This window comes from Ambystoma mexicanum, chromosome 13 (genome assembly GCF_040938575.1).
Source record: "Ambystoma mexicanum isolate Mex_15411 chromosome 13, UKY_AmexF1_1, whole genome shotgun sequence".
NCBI lineage: Eukaryota > Metazoa > Chordata > Amphibia > Caudata > Ambystomatidae > Ambystoma > Ambystoma mexicanum.
The window spans coordinates 162,605,032-162,626,435 of NC_090938.1; the positions used below are offsets into that span (position 1 = coordinate 162,605,032).

The 21,404-nt window shown below is 43.7% G+C and overlaps 1 protein-coding gene across 1 annotated transcript in view; it reads left to right on the forward strand.

Moving 5' to 3' along the window:
• Positions 1-9,788, forward strand: part of LOC138520278 (uncharacterized) — an 88,092-nt gene extending 78,304 nt beyond the window's left edge. Inside the window, exons 12-14 of the mRNA XM_069632730.1 lie at positions 66-135; positions 4,326-4,418; positions 7,717-9,788. Coding sequence (XP_069488831.1) covers positions 66-135; positions 4,326-4,418; positions 7,717-9,530 — 1,977 coding nt within the window. The 3' untranslated portion in view covers positions 9,531-9,788. The remainder of the gene's footprint in view (positions 1-65; positions 136-4,325; positions 4,419-7,716) is intronic.
• The last annotated feature ends 11,616 nt before the right edge of the window (positions 9,789-21,404 follow it).

A 21,404-nucleotide genomic window follows, 5' to 3' on the forward strand; every position in this document is an offset into this window, starting at 1 on the left:
GTATGAATTTCACCTGAAGCTCACCCTATTATATTTAATTTAGGATCTGCTTTCTTTGGTTTCAGGCATTTGAATTGGCTACAGGTCGTTGTTTGTTTCAACTCAAACCTAGTGAGAATTTGGATCAAGAAATTGGTAAGCTCCTCTGACAGCAATCTTGTATTTAAGGTTTGCCTTTATGAGATATTCATTACTATTTATTAATGCTGGATGTTTCAGGCTGTGTTCTGTCTGGTGAAATAGTCCTTTAGTGTAGGCCTTTGATGGAGCCTTGAAACTCCCCTAGTGCGTGCCCATCCTAGCCTTGAGACTAATGGCCTCTGTAAAATTCGATGTTGCACATGACATTTTCTGGAATCTGGCAGACAATAATAAATTGCAGTTTCTTCTGAGTTTTCCCCACTGCATGAGATACATTTCGTGCATGGTGATATAGTAGTTGAAGGATAGAAAAGTTTGGAAAATCAATCGACACACCATGTCGCTGAAACGTTTTCTCCAAAGAGGGGCCACAGAAGAATGTGGAGTGTTATAGATAGCCTTGGGTCGCAGTAAAATGCATTCTGAGACTCTGGATTAACACTTCTGCCTTAATGTAAATGGGCCTCATTACAAGTTTGGCTGTCTGGAAATACAGATGCCGGTAGCAACGTACCAGCACCCTTTTCGGACCACCAAACTAAGTTTTCTGGTAGGCCCCTATCGGCATGCTTTTCCCTGAAGCACCAGCACAGTTACTAACGTTATCAGTGCTTCAGATTTCCCCTTCCCATCCTATCAGACCCCATGGGAATGGGAAATATCCATTCTGCCGCTGCCTATGATATCCCGGTAGCACCAGCAGGTTACCGCCAACTTCATAATAAGGTCTATTGTCTTATTTTGCATTTGAAACAACTATGCCTATATTTTTCTGTTATTTTATGTTTTAGCTCACACTAAAACTTGCTTTAGTGACACCTGATGGGGTTAATAATATTGGTAATAATAGGAGAGTTGGAAATGTATATGAATTGTCTTGGTGATCTATTTTTTTTCTCCTCTTGTTGTATGTGCATGTCAATGTGATTTGGTGACAGATGAACAATTCATGTGTGCCTCTGCTGTCGATTTCATGCAAAGAGACTCAGATATCTGAGGAGTGACAAAATTGTGTGTCTTTTTCTTCCCTTTCTTTGTTTGCAGTGAATGCCTTCTTTGTGCTAAGTTCTGTAACAGCTGTTGTCATTTATACAGTGCATGCTTTTTGCTATCGTTTAATCATGACATAAGTTTCATTGAGTCATTTCAAGCTGCATTTTACAGGTGACACCCGTAAAACGTTGGACTTGCCAAGGTTTTTGTTCTTTCATTACTGGCCTAAAATTGATACTAATAAAATAAACGGAAAGCCAGATAAGCAAATGCTTCTTAATTATTCCAAAACGAGTTCTCCACCTAGTGTTAAGTGTTCTGTGACCCCAGACATTGGCAGAGATATTCAGCATTAATGAATAATTTAATGGAAAATAAGCATGATGGGGAAACGAGCACTACAAGACATTTTTCCTTTTGCAAAGTGAAAGCAAATACTTCGGGACTGTGCCTTCAGTGGAGGTTTTTATGTTTTACAACACTTGTGTATAAATAGGCGCCATTGAAATGCCCAATAAATAAATAAATTAATGTGAGGGTTAAAGAGGGTTAGGTGCTGATTCCCAGTCCCTGGAACAATTGTTGGAAATATAAGGAGACATTTCTATGGATAGTTTGGCTGGAGTATTGTTTTGAATGAAGGAAGATTCAATAACATGGGCTGAAGTCAGTAGTCTGATAAGATGCAGCCAGTGAAAAGGTCAAATGTCACGGTATCACACAATCAGAAATGCTGCGTGGGTAGCCAGACTGGGGCTATTAGGGATGCAGAGAACTTTCATATAATTAAGACTGTTTAGGTGATGGTGAGATGGCAAAAATATTGATTTGCGGTTTTTGTTGAAATTCCAAAAAGATGCTATTGGAGTTTGCATAGAAGATGAGCTACCATTGCAGATTCAGCCAGATGCGAAGAGGGTATCTGATAGTGCATGGTGTCCTTTGTATTGTGAAGCTCTGTGGGGCTGGGTTCTGTTCAAAGGTCAGAGATGAGAGTTCTATCATGCCCTTGTATCATGCTCCTTCCCTATACTGTGTGAGACGTCAGCATCCTTGGCACCAAAACTAGAAACTCTGACCGAGCACTGAAATCTGAAAAGGAAGCCAAGATCAACACAAGAGCCTGTTCACCTACTCAGAGAGTTGCGCTACAGTCCAATATTTTCAAAAACCAATGGCACCTGCCACACATGCTAAAAATGGTCCTGCCGAGAGTTATGGCTTACTACATTTGGTATCTAACAGGCTTAAAAAGGGATTCAAATGAAAGTATACCTACATAGAAAAATATTGGAAAAAACCATGCATGAAGTCGATATTTTAGTTGTGTTTTGCAGTGTTCCAAGCCAATTTTAACTTTCTTCAGAAGAATTGATGACTCATCTCCTTGACCCTACAGTAGTCTCCAGCTCAGTCTGACATTGATTTTTAACCCCAATATATTTGTATCTTCCTTGCAGGGTCAATCGGATTATCTGGTGTGCCCTCCACTGCAGAGATTGCAACAAATAATCTAAAATCTTTCCTATATCACAGTTACTATACTTACTTCATATATCAGACTAGGAATGATTTTTAGACCTAAAATAAATAACTAGTTCACTTCCCCTTAATTAAGTCATAAGTCTCTAGTTGGTATTACTCTAAAATATGGCAGACCATCACTACGAATCTGAAAAGGTTGAAGCATTAAAGCCATTTCACTGTGGGGGGTGAGTTAATTTGATAATGAATGGGGGGCATATAGGGGGTGGGGTACAAGAAAATAAAATTAGTATTTTCGGATTTGCAGTGTTTTTTTTATATTTTCACATAGATCCCGCTAGTTCACTTCCAAATAATCCTATTCCTTTGGCATCAAAGGTTTGTTGCTTTTCATGTCCTAATATGTACCACACTCCTGCACATGCTCTGTTGCCTAGATCACATCTCAGTTTTTCTGAGGTTCCATTTTAGAGCCAATTCATGACTTGACAATCTAAACCAGGATTGTGAGTGGATTTAAGAAAACTATACATCAATGTTAAATTCCATTATGAAAGCGTAAGATACTTCTCTCATTACTCCACTCTTAGTGGATCTTATTGTAACACAAGAATACAATATTGCCAGACAGGATAATTCCTGATCCAGTTGGAAATTGGCTGATCAAGACAGCATGCAGGCATGGATGATCAGTAACAGCTACCTTCCGCAAATATAGAATTTGATACCTTTATGACAAGAACAGTGTGTTGGATGGGTCTCAACGTTCCTCCATAACAGACACTGATAAAGGTGCTTAGAAATATTCTGTAATACCTGAAGAGTGCAACAAAGATCTACTATCGTGTTTCCTGATGGGATCTGAAAGTTGTACCAACAATTATGATATGATATGTTATTTATAACATGCTTAATACCCAGAGGTTTCTAAGCGCGGACCCGGGGATCGATCCTGTATTGCTCTGTGTCGTCTTGCTTCCAAGGCGAGCACGTTGCCATTGAGCTATCCTCCTGAAACGAGCCAGCCAATAGGAATCTGGATGTGAAATCTAATCATCCACATAAGTATATGATGTAGTGATGTGCTCATCTCCATTTTGAAACCCTGATTGTGTGATCAGCTATCAGAGACGCTAAACATGAAGTCTTCACCTGTTTCTTCTTTTGAGAATGGAAATATGTCTTTAGACCAAAGTGGTCAAATATTACTTAAATAAAAAATCTTGAAACTACTCTAAGAGCATATGCCACATTTAATCAGCACACTCTAGTGCATTATGGTTAACTTTCTCTCACTCAGCAAACTACGACTCTTCTAATTTGTCCCTTATGGTAAGAGAAGCGGGTGAGAAGGACTTTGAAAAAAAGTACACATATCTCACTGTAGTGACTATGCTTCTTCAGTCCCCAGTCCCAGGGGAGTCAATTGATGCAGGAAGGAGGTAGGGCTAAGCTTGAGCATGCCCCTTGGCTTCCTTCATGCATCTCAGTGCTCAGCACAACACTTTCTGTGGTCTCTGTTTGAAGTACACAAGCAACCCTGCACGCTACATGTAAAGGGCTACTACGAAATTTCAAGAACGTAAATCGGTATGTTGACTATCATAGACATTGAGCAGCTAGAGAGTCCAAGTTATTTTGTCTTTTTCTCTAGTCATATACGAGTGTATCTCCCAATTATTGTCTTTCTGCTCTTCTTATTTCAGATCACATTGCACAAATTAGAGCATTGTTTGGCAGCATCCCACGGTACGTTGCACGCGCCGGACGATATTCAAGAGATTTCTTCTCTCAAAGAGGTAATATTATTGATTGATTGATTTGTTATTATGAACCTATACAAAAGAGTTTCAAGGCAGAACAAGGAAAGAGAGGGGGAACAGAGGGAGGACAAGACAACGATCTTACGAGGCCATGTGTCATTGAGATTGTGCAAGCGCAAACACAAGAAGCGCAAGGGAGAGTGTACAGGGAGAAGTGCACCCAGAGCAGCAGGGCCCATAGTTAAGTGCTGGGAGTCCCAGGGGCAGTCATAGCTCTGTAGTGCAAGGTTAGGCAGGAGGCAGTGCAAGTAGGGCCAGGCGGCAAGTGCAGGTGGATTGGTCAGGGGGGGCTGGTGTCCTGTAAGACTCAGAGGACAACCAGGCAGTCAGTCATCAGATGGAGCAGGAGCAAGGGGAGGTTAACAGGGTAGAGGGAGAGAGAAAGAATAGGAGAAAAGGTTACTTTTAAGGAGTTTCCAGAATTTAAGGCTGTCCGGCTCAAAGCAGAGAGAGGCAGGGAGTATTGCTACTCTCTAATGATCCCCTTGCTTTCTCCCTGCTTAATATTATTCTATCTTTAGGAGAGATAGTGCAACCTTCACATCAGAAACCCCTACCTTATAAAGAATTCACTGTTCATCAAACCAACCTCCTTCAGACTCTCTCACCTCTTCGCTTTTGTGGTCCCATCCTCTCTTGAAAGTACTGCTTCTTGGCTGTCACTCCATCATCTGGCACCTGTTTCACCTTCTTCTGGAATGGTTTCTGCAAGGTCCTGTTCTTGCTCCTCTCCTATTCCCCATTCAGCATCCCCTGCCTCTGCAAACATACCTCTCTTCCTTTGGCTTCTCATATCATATATTTGCAGATGATGCTCAAGTCTTCCTCTAATTCTCCTCCTTCATCCCATGATGTCCTATCACATGGCTAGCTCTGCTATCCATCTATGAGTGTCACTGTATTTCCTGATTCTCAACTCCTCTAATCCAAAGTGATCTTTCTACCAGGCTGCAATGCCACAACCTTTCTTCCCTCTCCTGTATCTTTTCCCACTGACCTCTTTACCACTATCAGAGGCCCATAATCCAGGTGCCGTCTTTGACAATGTTTTAAAACTTGAACACGCCATCCCCTCAAGCGCTATGTCTGCCATGCATAACACCCACAACCCATGTAAAATTAGCCCCCATCACTCCTTACACTCTGCAATAACACTCAGTACCAGATTCCGGAAGCTTCATGGGAAACCCATTCTCCTCATTTGCTTCTAAAACTTCTCAACAAAATATTGCCCTTTGCTACCCTCGTGCAGTGCAAGCTCCCATGATACTCACCCCCTCTTTACACCACGTTCACACCTAGAGGGTATCCAGGCAAAATCTCACCCAATTTAAACATCTTAAATTCACCAATGAGCTAGGTGTCTAGCACCTCCTGAATATATCTCCTGCTGCTCCCTCCTTCGACCCTACACTGCTAGGTTCACCTCAGCCTACCTGTACCCTGTTGTCCCACTGTCACTACTTCACCCTGCTAGCGCACCATGACTGAAATACCTACCAGGTGAAAGTAATGACCTTCCAACAGGACTGGACTTCAGTTCATCCTTAACAACCACCTTCTCTCCAGGAGTCAGATTTAAAGTGCTATAATCATACCTCATACCCTCGGGTCTGGTGCGCATTACAAATGAATAAACTAAACTATATCACCCTCCCCCCATGAAGCACGACCACTGCAAGCAGTGGATTGAATATCTTATACCTGAAATTAACTCTGTAAATAAAGTTATTACTAAGGTGTGTTTAATGTATGTCTTGTGCTGCCCCTTTCTACTGTGTCTATCCCAATGGGCTGAAACCTGGGGCTCTCCAGATGTTTTGGACTGCAATTCCCATGATTCCTCCCCATTGAGTGTGCTGTCTAGGGTAGATGAGAGTTGTAGTCCAAAACATGGAGCGCGGAAAGCTGTAGACCCTTAGTTAGCTCCTTTCCAGCCATGATCTAGTTATGCATCGGCTGTTGTATAATGACTATGTCAAGCAATGAAACTCATCCACCCAACCATATGCCCTTGTAGATTGTCTGTTGTGAAAGACCAATTCATTCTCAATCCATCAATGCAATAATTCCTACATTGATCTCTCCATCCATCCATCCACTTTCCCATTTCATAAAAATGTAAGTTGCTGTTCAGCTTTTGCTTAGTTTGTTATGGACGAAATGTATTCACCTTTGACATGGCCTCCAGTTGCAATACCCAATCATAAAGGTTTTCCAAGAAGCCATGAATATTTTCCTGAAACACTGATAATATAATGTTGGTAGGATGTATCCATTAATAGCCCAGTATTGTGATTTGCCCAGGGACCCCGACACATACACAGACACATACAAATCGATAACCCAAGTGAAAGTCTAAGGCCATCAGTATTAGGGGAAAGTGTATGGACGAGGAAGCTAGGGCACCTAAGTGTCCTAAGACCCAGCATTCATCAGCTGTGTTCCGATTAATATTGAATTTCATGAAGATTGCACTGCGCCCCAAATTAGTTTTGTCTTAAGATCCTGAAGGCACTTACAAATCTAAGAGATACAATGCCTTCCAATATGTAGCTTTAAAAGAGGCCCATTACCACCAGAATGCTAGCAAAATTTAGTCAACACCAGCAGTGTCATTTCTTGACTTTATCTGCATAGTCCATTGGTTTTTTTGAAGTTAGTTGATTCATAAGAGTCCCACGTGTTACAGTCAAGAGTTAAGAGTCAAGCATGTTACAAAGGGAACACATAGTGATGCCTGTGTGTGTAGACGTTTCCCAAAACAGAATTGCTAAAACATTTTGACTCCCTGGATACATTTGGATGATATTTTCCCAAAAAACAGGTTTGCCACAGGCTCCCTGTCTTAAAAGATGATATTATGCTGTTTTTGGCCTAAGTCCCATTCATAACAAATTGTCTTTTTGAACAGCCATAGTGCAAAACCTGCTGGGTAGATCTGTACCAAATGAGAAACAACTTGGGCACAAAGCTTTCACAGTCAAAAATATAGCAAGCGCCTTTGATTGTTAATCCTGAAGATCATAAAGTTTCAATTGTGCCTGTAGACTCTGATCTCGACTGATCTGTAGTGTTTATCGGGATTTGCAAGGAATAAAAAACAATAATTTGCAATCTTCTAACAGTATTCTGGGTGTGACCTAGTTCTTTCATTTACTAATTTCTCATTAACGATACTGGGATAAATTAGACAACTGCATTGTAAGTTGTGATTTTCGAGAGTCAATCACATTGACCACCTCCACTGACAATGTTCTTCTTTCTTGTGCAGGAGAATTCAAATTCAAAAAAGAACATGAATCCATGCCCCTTTTAAACCTTCTTCAAGATCAATATGGCTGGAATGAGGTGGATGCTGCAGCGTTTTCCAACTTTCTCCTGCCAATGTTTAAAGTAGATCCTAAAGAACGAGCTACTGCTGCGGAGTGTCTTAATAGCTCCTGGCTGCAGGGTACAGTGGTCCCACATGGCTCCCCACTTTCACTGTACTTGCAATCATCAATTCCAGGACGTCAAGGACCCAAAAGCTTTTCAATACCAGCAAAAAACCCAGAGCCCCCTCAGACCACATCTCCATATAGACACAAAGGGCTCACGACAATCCCATTCTCTTTAGCATCACAAAGAAACCAGATGCCCACTCCTGCCTCTGGCTCAACCCCAGTTAGCATCCAGATGCGGAAGCCCAGCACATGCCTCTCTACAGGAGTACAGCAGGTTCACAATATGCCCTCATCTTCAGCAAATCCTATGAAGAAACCGCGACTTGCTCCAACTACAAACTCTGGGACACCTGAAAGACATCAGTTGCTCACTTCGACAACTTTTTCACAAGCACCAGTACAACATGAGGTGCTCAATACAACAACAGGCTATTCAACATCAATGGGGCAGCAGGTGCTTAGTTCGAACACCTTTTTACCAATACCAGTAAGGAACCAAGTGGTCACTCGGACTACGTCCTCAACGCCAGTTAGCAACCGAGTGCTCAATCAGGCCACGTGTGTCACAACGCCAGCAAGAAGCCAAGCGGTAACATCAATTATGCATCCCATGACATCAGGGAGAAATCAGGACCTTTTCCCAGCTGCTCGTTCTTCAGTAGAAAAAAAACAGGAGCTTGCAGGGAACTCATGTTACACAACAATAAGTAGCCAGGCCCCACCTCAACCCCCATACTATTCTGCCCCATTACAAAACCAGGCATTCACTCAGGAGACGTGGTCCTCAGGAAGAGAAAGAAATCAAGCATCTCGTCAAGTTGTGCGCTTTTCAACACCCATAAGAAACCAAGGGTGCATTACGACACCAGGATCTTCTATACCGCCAAGAAACCAGGTGCTCCATTTATCGACATGCCACTCAGGATTAGCCAGAGACCAGGCAAACAATCTGAATTCATTTCCCTCCCCACAAGTAAGAAACCAGGCATTTCCATTCATTGCAAGCTCCTCAAGACAGACAACAACCCATGCTCTCACTCAAACCAACGGTTCGCCTATAAGAAACCAGTTACTCGGTCCTACCACACATTCGTCTGAAATGGTAAGAAACCGGACACACACTCCGACCACTTGCTGCTCAACACCAGTTCCCTCGTGCCTCTCAACCCTTGAAAGAAACAATGGTCTTTCGACACCTAATGCTTCAATGCCAGTTAGAAAACAGATGATTACTTCTGCCCCGTCCTCTTCACTAGTACAAACGCAGGTGGTAACTGTAGCCACCTGTTATGCAACAGTGCCAAGAAAACAGACAATTTCTCAGGCCACAGGGGTTCGAGGACCAGGTTTTGCCACAATCCCCAAACGAGCAGCAGGTCCGTCATTTAGAGGAGGAAACCAGGATGCAAATCTGACTGCATCACCAGCCTTAAGAAATGAACCTACCTGTGCATCAATTTCCTCTTCACCACCAGGAGGACACCAGGCACCAGCTTTGGTGCTGCGCACAGCCCCATTTTCAAGGATATTGGATCCAACACAGTCCTTGAGTACTTACCCACCCACCTTCACACTACAAGGAGATGAGGAGTCTACACCAACACTGCACTCCTCACCACCACCACCATCAACCAAGAAGTAGTCACCAGTCAGGATTGCATCCTAAAATGTCTTCCACGGTATTGTCTATTCATAAACACAATGCCTATATATATATATATATATTTACATATATATAGACTACAAAAACATGTGAGGGGTGGACGATCCAAAATTCAATCTGTTCCGGTGTCCGGCGGGTCAGCATAAACATGAAATTAAACATAAACAAGGACCTTGGATTATTTAAGACAAGATATTTTGGACAAATAAAAACCAAAGACAATCTTCACAAGCAATTAACGCATTTTTTGAAAAAATAAAAATACATGTATTGTGACAATTAGTCTCAGTTATTAATTAATATAAAACCGCAAAGCATACTGCCAAAAGGCATACAAATTCGAAGGACTGTATAATCCTCAAAAGTAGCAAATACACAAAATCACTGACACCAATAGTGAACCTATCACCACAAAATATTCAAATGAACACCACATATTTCAATGCTTTTGTGCAAAACAGCTTCACTGATTCTCATGCTTTATTTGGAGCACGTGATTCCGTGGATTGGTTTACCAATACGCCGTGCCGATTGTTGTCTCTAGGAGACAGAGTGTTGTAAGTTTCAAGATCTATTGGAAAGCAGAGATTCTTAGAGAACTGAATAGGGATTCTTGTCATGCAGAAGATAGAATGGCATGATGAATTCTACCATTCGTGATACAAGTTATACAATACAAGATTCTTGAAAACACGTATTTTTAACAGACAACAATAAGGGGCAGACTAGTGGACAACAAAAATATAATTTTGTGTCCTGATGAAGGCCGAAGATAAGTGTTGGGACCGGACTTTTGTATCTGTACCCATATGTGATGGACGAAAAACAGTTGTGTTAAGAGTGTTAACATATCATTCCATTGGTTGTTGTGTAGATCAAGATCACCTAGGGTAATCCTCTACTAAACTGATTAGAGGCATTACCAATCTGAGTCAGAACATATTTGTTGAGGTCTTGAGATGTAGTTCAAGTGATATAACCAGATAATAGGATGTTAAAGTACTCAGCAATTCTGTAATCGATAGGTTTTGGCATAAAATCTTAAAAATGACCGGTGCATGCTGTAATTGACTGGGTCCCATATGTAATAACCCCTATCGCAAATGCATTCTAGATTCTGATTTTATTTTTGTGAGTTGATGAGTGTATTTTAACAAGTGTGTAGATGATGAATAAAGATTTTAGACTGAAATGTGTGTGGACATTTCCCTTCTGAAAAGGTAGGATTAGGCGCGCAATAAGAGTGCATTAGGTCCGGGCGGGGGCTAGGGTTCAAGGTCCCCGTTTTACTATGATGGAAGGTAATAATCAGCCATCAGGTAGTTCAAGATATGAACGCTGTCTCAAGCATTTAGCTCTTATTGCGTTTGCATTTTGTTACTCGGAAAGCAACTGTCACGCTTTTTTCCACGGAAGCTGCTGAACCGCCACAGTCCCCTATGAATGCTGACCTCTCTACTGATTACTAACAGTGTAGCTGTTAGCATTCCCGAGGGAAAGGGGGAAAATAGGAGAAAATAACAAACTCCAGGTCTCGTTCCGCTTCTTGAAACCACTCAATCTATTGGGGAAAAACAATATAAAAAACATTTGTTTACTAACCTTTAATTGTTCCAAATTCTAGTTCCTCTCCAAAACTATGGGCCTCATTACATGGTAGGCGGTAAGGGAATAGCGGTACCGGTAACAGTTTACCGGTATCGCTAAATTCCCTAGCTAATCACGACCCTGAGTGCCTGCTATTAGCGGCACTGCTAAGAACAGTGCCACTAATAGCGGCCAGTCCGTGGGCGCGCGACCCTTCAGCTCGGAAATAGCGACATGGTGCTAATAGCTCGCTATTACAAGGCATGCAGGCATGCAAATAGCAAATAAATTGCTATCTATGTGTGTCTGAAACTCCCTTTGGTACATTCTCACATTTATAGTGTTTGTGTATCTTTCCTGACATAATAAAAATAACCCAGGCCTACTTAAGTCAAATAATAGGCCCTAAAAATGTTATACGACAGAACAGCCCCCCACTGTTGATCTAGTATATTTAGCCCTTTGTTCTGCCATAGTCGGGCTATCCCTCCAGTTACCACCGGCATGCAAATAGCGGCATGGTAATGGCCGAAAAAGCCCATACCGGCAAGGCGGAAATACCGGCATCGCAAACCACACGTTAAGAGACCTGAGTAGTGTTCCCACCTGCCACAGGTGGCCACAACGGCACAGTTGGAGGCAATGGAGACTGGGGCAGCACAAAAGGAGCACACCACACCCCTTCCCACACTGAGATGGTTGCAATACTTGCAGCATTACATGGGCGGGAGGACATGATAGCATTGCAGCACCAACAACAACAGGCAGCACAGAGGAGTCGCAGGAGGAGAAGGATGGCGAGACAGCCCAGCAAGCCCCACCAGTGCACCCAGTCATACCACAGAGGCAGCCAGCAATCCTGTAGGATTATTTAGCATGTTTTTGGAGTGCAGCGCCACTGCATGGGATCAATGTATAGCGTGTTTTTGGTGTGCAGCGCCACTACATGGGATCAATATATAGCGTGTTTTTGGAGTGCAGCACCACTGCATGGGATCAATGTATTGCTATAATGCGGTACAGCAAGCCATGTGTTACCGGTGTAACATATGGATATGTAAATGAAGACAGGCTACTCCGTCAAAAACACAATTTTTTTTCACATTTAAAAACGCACCATTTTTTTCTCTCAACTGAAATGCCTCTGTTGCAGGAGACACATTAGCGGATTAATGAACTAATATAATTAACAGTATTAACATGATTCTAACTTATTAATATCATAATGTGTTCTCCAAGTGCAAAATGAGGCAGGCTGAAACTCATTTTAAACAGACATTCCAAATGTTTTTTTTTCCTTTCTCTTTCTCTGTGCTTTTCACGGTCCTTGCTAAGGAAACAAAACTCGAATAAGCAGGAAATTAGTGGATACAGTTTCTTACTGAAAAAGTGAGCTATTGTTTGAAGAAGGAGGGTATGACATGATAGATTTTTATTGGATGCACGTCACATTATGGGCTGTAACAGAGGTCTCTTGGTGCATCTCGGGGAGGAAGAAAGGCAGTGGACATTTTGCACAGCTTCGGTGAGGACTTGGTGGGAGTTGCTGTAGGGCTGCCTGATTGAGGGGCGTCGTTCCAGTGTACTGCTGACCCTCATAGGCTGGAGATTCCAGTCAATTGGCACCGGCTTGAGGACCAAAGAGTGCAGATTGGAACTGCATGTCCTCGCCGGGTGCTCTAAAAGGAAGCCCCGAGCCATTTAAAGAAAGTGACCTGTCCAGAGAGTTCGCGTGCTGAACTGCTACAATTTTGCTGGTAATTATCTTACACAAAGCGAGAATGTGGTGTGTGAATGAAAGCTATTTCAGTCAGGCAGCGTACCGATAGCTGCATTCTAATGTTGCCATTCAGAAATGCAAGTCAACTGATGCACTGTTCTTTTTATTGTTGCAAAGAATCTAATGAAATGCCATGTATTTTGCAATTGCTTCTCTTATGTTTATTCTAGAAAAGACTGCCTCGCAAAACTGGTCATGTATGATTTTTGAAATGAAACTGATGTAAATCCCAATTTGTGTAATCATTTATAAAGCAATTGCTACTGCAGTTGATAATACATTCAGTGAAATTGTCCTGGTGACTGATTCTGATTACGCACAAATTAGCTTTGTGGAATATTTACCTGGCTGGAAAGCGAGAGGCATGATTACATACAACAAAAAGCCACTTAAACATGGAAAAATGATACAAGCCATAGACAAATTGGTGTCAGAAAATGATTTAACAATATACTGGAGGAAAATTCATGGGCATTTAAAAACTCCAGGAGAGGATAAGGAGGGAAATGATAAGGCAGATCACCTGCTAAAATTGGGTCTGTGATGGGAGAATTGCTACCTATTGAATGTCCCAAGATGTAGAATTATATACTAGAGGATGTCTAGTATGTGCCCAATTTAAACCTGCTTCACCAATGCATAGGGCTCCATTAATGAAAAGAGGCCTAACTCTTCCATGGTCAGATTTGCAAATAGACTATGTAGGACCTGTAAAGAGGTCGAGCAGGGGGAACCGTTATATTTTAAGTGTGGTGTGTTTGATGTCGAAGTGGATTGAGTGTATTCCTGCACCAGATTGTAGTGCGCAAACAGCAGCCACATTGCTGGTGAACCATGTGTTTTCAAGGTTTGGGTTGCCACAAAGAATAGTATCAGACAGAGGAAGTAATTTTACAAGTGCTCTAATGAGTAAGGTATGGCAAATACTGGGTGTGAAGAGAAAGCTACATATCGCATATCGGGTGGCTTCTTCAGGTGGAATTGAACGCAGCAATAGGTCTGTTGTGGACATTTTAAAGAAATTCGTGGCAGAAGCAGGTTCCAGCTGGGATTTACGCTTACCTTTGGTTCTGATGGCAATCGGATCAACTCCTGCCAAAGCTACAGGTATTAGCCCTCATGAAGTTTTAAAAGGTAGGAAAATTGTGTTACAACAACACCTGCTATACAGGACACATGAGCAAACACTTGTGAGCGCATCCACAGTTCATGAATACATTGATGAACTGAGGAAGCATTTACAACATGCATTTGCTTTTGTACAAAAAAAATTAGAAAAAGCTGCTGACAGTGCAGAGTCATATTATGATAACAAGACGTCAGTAAAGGAATATTGTGTGGGCGATCAGGTGTATAAATTTCATTTTAGAAAAGGTGAACAGAAAAATTCCAAATTTCTAGCAGCCTGGCAGGGGCCATTTCGAATTATAGATAAGGTCTCTCCTGTGGTCTGTAAAATTTTGAAGACTGAAGGTGAAACAGCAACAGAACAGTTTGTTCATGTGAATCAAATTAAACCATGCCACCCCAGACATGAGATTAAACAACTTGAGTGTGTAGAAACAGATAAAGTCCCTTGAACATAAAAAGGTAAAGTGAATGGGTCTAGTCAGAAGGTAGTGGCAGAGAAGTTAAATAAAGATGGTTGACTATAATAATGACACATAAACACTGTAATATATGTAAATATATATATATATATATATATATATATATATAAAAAAAAAATGGAAGCTGAAATTTATGAAGTTGGTGTGCAAAATGAAAATGTATTATATATTGAATGTTGTTTTATGTATGTTTGTTTTTTCTTTAACCTGTGCTTAATTTCAGAAGGCGAGAGAAAAGGGGCGAAATGTTTTACAAAGCACGTTTTATTTTTGGCAAAAGTGTGAAGTTAGTATTGTGCTATATGCTATGCTTAATTTGTTTCTTTTCTATTTGATTTAGAATATTAACATATTTGTACTTGGAGGACACAGGACCAGAGGACACGGGAGACGATGGAGACTTGGAGTCCCCTGGAAGAAGATCAAATGATGCCTGCCTCTGGGTGGAGGTGAAGACAAAATAACCAGAATGCCAAAGAAAAGATGACTTCTATGGAAAAAGGATCCAGGAGTGCCAAGATGGAAGAGCACCCGAATGAACCAAATGATGTGACATCGCCGGTCGGGACATATCAGAGGCGGACAAGTGTCCCGGAGTATGGAGTTGCACGTATTTATTATTTTAATTATTTTAATCTGTTATGTTAATTATTTATTTTATTGTTTTGTGATTAACTTCACAAGTATAAATTTAAAACACTGGACTATGGGCACTTACATTGGGAAGAGAAATATAAAATATTTTATAAGAAATGATGGGCTCAAAGATGAATTTTGATATTATGATGATTGAACAGTGACTTTTCAGTTTCATTTCTTCACATATGAGTATTGATTTTGTTGGATTGTTACATGTTAAAAGAAGAAAGGGGGCGAGTTGGATTTCTTCCAATTGTGGCTTGGACCATGTCCGAAATTCTCAGAAAAAGGAGGGGATATGTAGGATTATTTAGCGTATTTTTGGAGTGCAGCACCACTGCATGGGATCAATGTATAGCGTGTTTTTGGTGTCAAGCGCCACTACATGGGATCAATATATAGTGTGTTTTTGGAGTGCAGCACCACTGCATGGGATAAATGTATTGCTATAATGCAGTACAGCAAGCCATGTGTTGCCGTTGTAACATATGGATGTGTAAATGAAGACAGGCTACTCAGTCAAAAACACATCATTTTTTTTGACATTTAAAAATGGTGTTTCATTCAGGCAGCATAGCGATAGCTGCATTCTAATGTTGCCATTCAGAAATGCAAGTCAACTGATGCACTGTTCTTCTTATTGTTGCAAAGAATCTAATGAAATGCCATGTATTTTGCAATTGCTTCTCTTATGTTTATTCTAGAAAAGACTGCCTCGCAAAACTGGTAATGTAGGATTTTTGAAATGAAACTGATGTAAATCACAATCTGTGTAAAGGTTTCTATTTGCTTCTGTTTTTCTCTGGTGTATTTAGCACATATCACCTGATAAAAGGGGAGGTTATTAGGTAATATATGCCAAGCATCCCATGTGGAAAAAGTTATGTTATGAGTAATTATAAATCGCCATGTGCGTGGTTCCACTCAGTGTATATGTGTGTGTGACTTCTGAGTGGAACACAATCTGATAGTCTGCTGGACGTACATGAGTCAGCAGAGAGAGAGGCCTCTGGAAATAGTTTCACTAATGTAAATAAATTAGTGATTATACCACGTTATTGTGAATACTTTATGGAAGCATAGCTCACTGTAGAAGCCCAAGGCCTTTAGAGATCACAAGAACAGTCTAAACAAAAGAAAGGGGTTTTGTATGTTGTGGTCACAAATAAAACAAATAAATTATGCTCATCACTATACCACAACAAAATGCATACCAACTAAATGTATCTGTGTACTGAAATAATGCATAGCCATGATACCACTATAATAGCAAACCCAATCTGAATGCAAGGAGTGATTATTGCTAAATTACTTTTATTCTTGGTGGTAAGAAAATACCGCTAGGCCCCAAATCTACACAAAATACCCAACAATCCCCAGGATTCGAGCCAGTCCATTCAATGTAATCCCTGAGCAGATGCACACCCTGTACCGCCTGGACCGGAATAACATCAGCAACATTGTGGACATGGTTCACAATGATATAGTGAGCCACATAGACATCCGTACTGCCATCCCCCCTCCACTGAAGGTGGTAAATGTGCTCCACTACCTGGCCACAGGCACCCAACAGCACACGGTAGGGCAGATGCATGGCATTTCACAACCAGTATTCTCACGCACGTGGACCCAGGTGCCCGATGCCCCCCTGAAGCACACAAGTGAACACATATCCCTGCCACGGGCAGCCCAGGAGATCTCCAACGACAAAGTGGGCATCAATTCACTGGCATGCATCCCAATTAGCATCGGGCAATCGATTGTATCCATGTGGAAATGGTGCCCCCACATCACAATGAGGCTGTCTAACGAAACAGAAAGCATTACCACTCCATCAATGTCCAAATAGTATGTGACTTAAATAAGAGAATAACACATTGCCGTGACCGATACCCCTGATCAACCCATGAATCAATGGTCCTGCGGAACTCAATGATATCACGCAAGATGGAGCACCATGCTGGACAAACATTGTGCCTGCTTGTTGAGTAGCAGGGCAGGCACATGGCAGTGTGATGTGGGTGGTGTTTGGGGGGGGGTAGAGATGCATACTCCAACTGGTTGTGGACTGTTGTCCGTACAACAAAGGGACATACAGATGTACGCCAATGTCCACCAACGCAGCACACATTGTAGAGGACACGAAACCACATGCAAGCAGAAAACTGCACAACAAAGACATCAATCCATAACCCAATACATGACACATCTATCCACATGCACATTGCACATGACACAAAGCTGCTAAATTCAGCCAATATGCATAATGTAAACGTGCATTGAACAACATTACAACAGATATGCGCCCTTGAGTGCATGCAAAAGGATCACCTGTAGCCATTGTACACAACCACACCCGTACACCACTACTGATATGCCGCTTCACAGCATGGGGACATTGGAATCCTATTCGCAGTACACTAGCATTGTCGTACAAAGGTTGTCTGGGCCTATGAACACCTAGGACCCATCCACACCCAGAACATGGGAAATACTGCTGGAGGCATGCATGGTGCACGTCCACTTGCAGGGACTAACTTAACTTCCCACATTGCAGTTACACTGATCGTCTCCATGCATGCTGGGATTCGTGGATGGCAATCAGAATGCTAACAGAATTAGTGTGCAATTTCACGGTTGCAATTGAGGTGATGAGTAACAAGGCCACATTGTCCCAGCCATGCAGGTGATGCTGCCTATCCCCTGAAGATTTGGCTCCTTACCCCTATACGGAACCCACAGAACAGGCATGAAGAGGAATAGAACCTTGCACATAACCGTACCCGCGTCGTGATTGAGCAGGGATTAGGCCTTCTGAAGACACAGCTCTGGAGCCTAATCTGGCCGGGTGAGGCCCTCCTGTACAGCCATGACAAAGTGACAAAGAGAACTATGGCATGTGTCATGCAGAACAATGTGTATCAGACGGAATGTGCCTATGCCCCCTGACATTGACATGCAACCACTTGATGAAGATGATGTAGATGGGGATGTGGATGGGGGAAATGGGCTGCCAGGACATGCAAGAGGCGATGGCCAGGGGGGACACGATGTGCGTCAGCATCTGATTAAATGAATATTTTGAGAGACAAGGGTCAACAATTTTGGATGGAGATGGCCATTGTTGCCCTGCTGTATGTGGTGTGGCGCAAATGGACCCTGTCCCCAATAAAGTACACATACACAATGATGAAGACCAAGCCTGTGTTTCAACTTGTCAACAGTGTATTATGAATAAATCATGAAAAAAAGTGTATGGCCCCAACTGTGCAAACACCCTTTCCTCCCTCCCCCCAAAACCCTCCCAAAAACACCCTTTCCCCTCCCCCTAAACACTACGAAAAACACCCTTTCCCCCCTCCCTCCTAAACACTCCCAAAAACACCCTTTCCCCCTCCCCCAAAACACTCCCAAAAACACCCTTTCCCCCTCCCCCCAAACACTCCCAAAAACACCCTTTCCCCCTCCCCCCTAAACACTCCCAAAAACACCCTTTCCTCCCTCCCCCCAAAACACTCCCAAAAACACCCTTTCCCCACCTCCCCCCACAACACCCCAAGTGTGGCTTGTAGTGCATAGGTGTCCTGCTGCACATGTGCCAGCTAGTTCTTGCTGGCCCTACTTCTCCTGCCCTCCACCGCCATTTGGTGGTTGGGATGGCGTGCGCCTCATGATGCGCAAGGAGCGGCGGCGGGGGCTTGTCTGACGGGAACTCGCAGAGGAGGAGGTGCCCAGTTGATCCTGTGGTGGTGGGGGATATTGTCGCTCCATGGCGTCCGCAATGCGTGTGAGGACCTGCCTCAGTTGGGCCATTTCCTCACACTTCCTGTTTATGCAGGCCTCCATGCCCTCTCTTGTCTGGCTTGCATACGACCTAACCTCCTCCCTCAGACGGGCTGCCTCTTCCACGTGCTGGCCAACCAGCATAGTGATTTCAACCTGCCTCTGGCTGATGGTTGTCCAGTCATGTTGACTGCGTGCAGCTGTTGGGGTGGCTGCTGCGCCCTGGTCCATGCCTCTGGCATCAGGTGAGGACACCTGAGGACTCCAGCGCCCTTCCACGGTGTTGTTGCCTGATTCTCCATGGCTACTTGATTGTGATGGTGGCCTTGGGCTTGGCTCAAGGGATTGCGGGGGGCTGGGGGTCTGCCTTTGAATTTCAACATCAATTGCCTCCTCCACGTCCGACAGCGGCGCAGTGGCTGCTGCCTCACCAGTGGAACTGGTGGCAGCAGAGTGCGGGCTCTCCATGCTTGTTTCCAATGACATGGGGAACACTGCCGTGGGTGCAGCAATTGGAGCAGCCGTGGCTTCAGGCCATGTAGAACTGGTGCTCTTGCTGCCTTTACCCCTCTGCTGCTGCTCACTCCTCCCTGTGCCCCTTGAGGTGGTGGCGGTGTCCCCTGTCTCATGTGTCCTGGTCTTTTTCTTTGCTGGGGGAGCAGGTGTCACAGAGCCCGGTTCATCACTGTCTGTCTGTGATCCTGTAGGGGACAAAAACAGGGAATATCATCGTTTATGGTTCTACGTGCCTTATGCAGAATGTTTACGTCATGCCGCTCTATGCATCGGGACCTCTTTAGTTGGGAATCCGGTAATGGGGATGTTGGGTGGGTCATGCATGAATGGGTCTGTGTTGCACGTGTATGTGGTGATGCGTGCATGTGTGTTTGTTGCTGGATCCATGGCCTGATTGTGGACTCAGATTTGGGGGGCCCCTCACCCTTCACAGTGCATTGTTTCATGTGTTGTAACGCTCACCTTACTCCCACGGAGGCGCTGGTCTAGTCTGGGTTGCTGTGGCCTCTTCGAGCGTGATGCGCAGAACTCGGAACACCGACTGAACAGGACCTTCAAATCTTGCTTGTCTGGCCCGTAGGAATATCCTTCTGCAGATGAGAAAGGGGATTAACAGTCTGCAGAATAGTGTGCTTGCTCCCCCCTTCCCCCCTTCGTTCTTCTCTAACTTCCTCCGAAATCCCCGGTTGACGCTCACCTTATGGTTTGAAAGGATGAACTCTCCATCCTGCTTCTGGTGCAGGGGCGCGTGTTTGTCCAGTTACTTCACTGGTTTTCAGAATGGCGCTGGCAAAATCCACTTGACTTTTCAGAGCGGAACGCTGTAAGTATGAAGATTACAAAAGTGCAAGTGTTGAGCGTGCTTTTCTGTTGCCTTCCTAACCTGTGATCTGTCCTTTATTTCAGGTGCAGAATGAAGGCGATGCGTTGAGGGATTGAATTGCCAATGGTAAACTCAGGTGAGTTAGCGATGGGGGCGATCCCTCTTAATGTCTTTATATTCCTCCAGTAATGCCTTTTTGTGCTTTCCCCATAGGGGCCGGGGTGCGGTACCTGCCAACGATGCGGCGCCGACCCGAAATGAGGAATGGTCCACCAACAGAAGACCGGTAAGTGTTATGGCGGAAAATTAGGCTTTCCTCATATGGTCCTTCTGCTCACCTTTTGTCTCTTCTTCTCTCCCCTAGGCGCAGAGATGTGGCGACCGGTGCAGACAGTCGCGGTGGAGCCAGAAGAACTCCCGAGGACAGGTGAGTGAAGCGCGGCACTGCAGCGAGCAACGCGGTGCTTTTAAATGAAAGTCTTTTCTCAGGAACGCTGGCGTGAAGGTTCCGGATGCAGGTAAGAAGTTTGATAAAATTCTTGGTTTTCACCTTTCTCTTCTCTTCTTTCCTTACAGGTGTTCCAGGATCGAGGCGGGCGTGGCTGGAGACCAGATGCAGGAGCAGACACGGTGAGCGTTCAGCTGCTTGGATGCAGAACAACGCGAAGCGTGAGCTACTGTCTGGGCGTGGCTTAAATAGCCCCCAAAGTAGTTCCAGGTAAGTATCTTTCCCTGGCCACGCCTGAGTGGCAAAATAGTCCCAATGAAAAAATAGTCCCTTTCAGGTCTCAGGGAGGCCTGAATCTTGCAGCATGGTCTGCATCAGGTAAGTGCACAAAACACCTTCCTTTATGAGCCTGGCACCTATGGCGCCAGGACTGATGTCCAACATGAGCCTGGCGCCAACAGCGCCAGGACAGAGTCCAAAGAGCCCCTATAAGGGGCCGCTGGGCTTTTACCCGGGGGCATGATGCCTGCTCCCGGGGGTGCTGGGCCTGGCCTGGTGCTCCGGGGGTAGGCATCATGACAGCACCCCCCACCCCCCCAAGGCCCCTCCCAAGGTCGTTCCCTCTGGAGGTTTCGGTTTGTTTGGGAAATTCCGATGGAACCTTTTT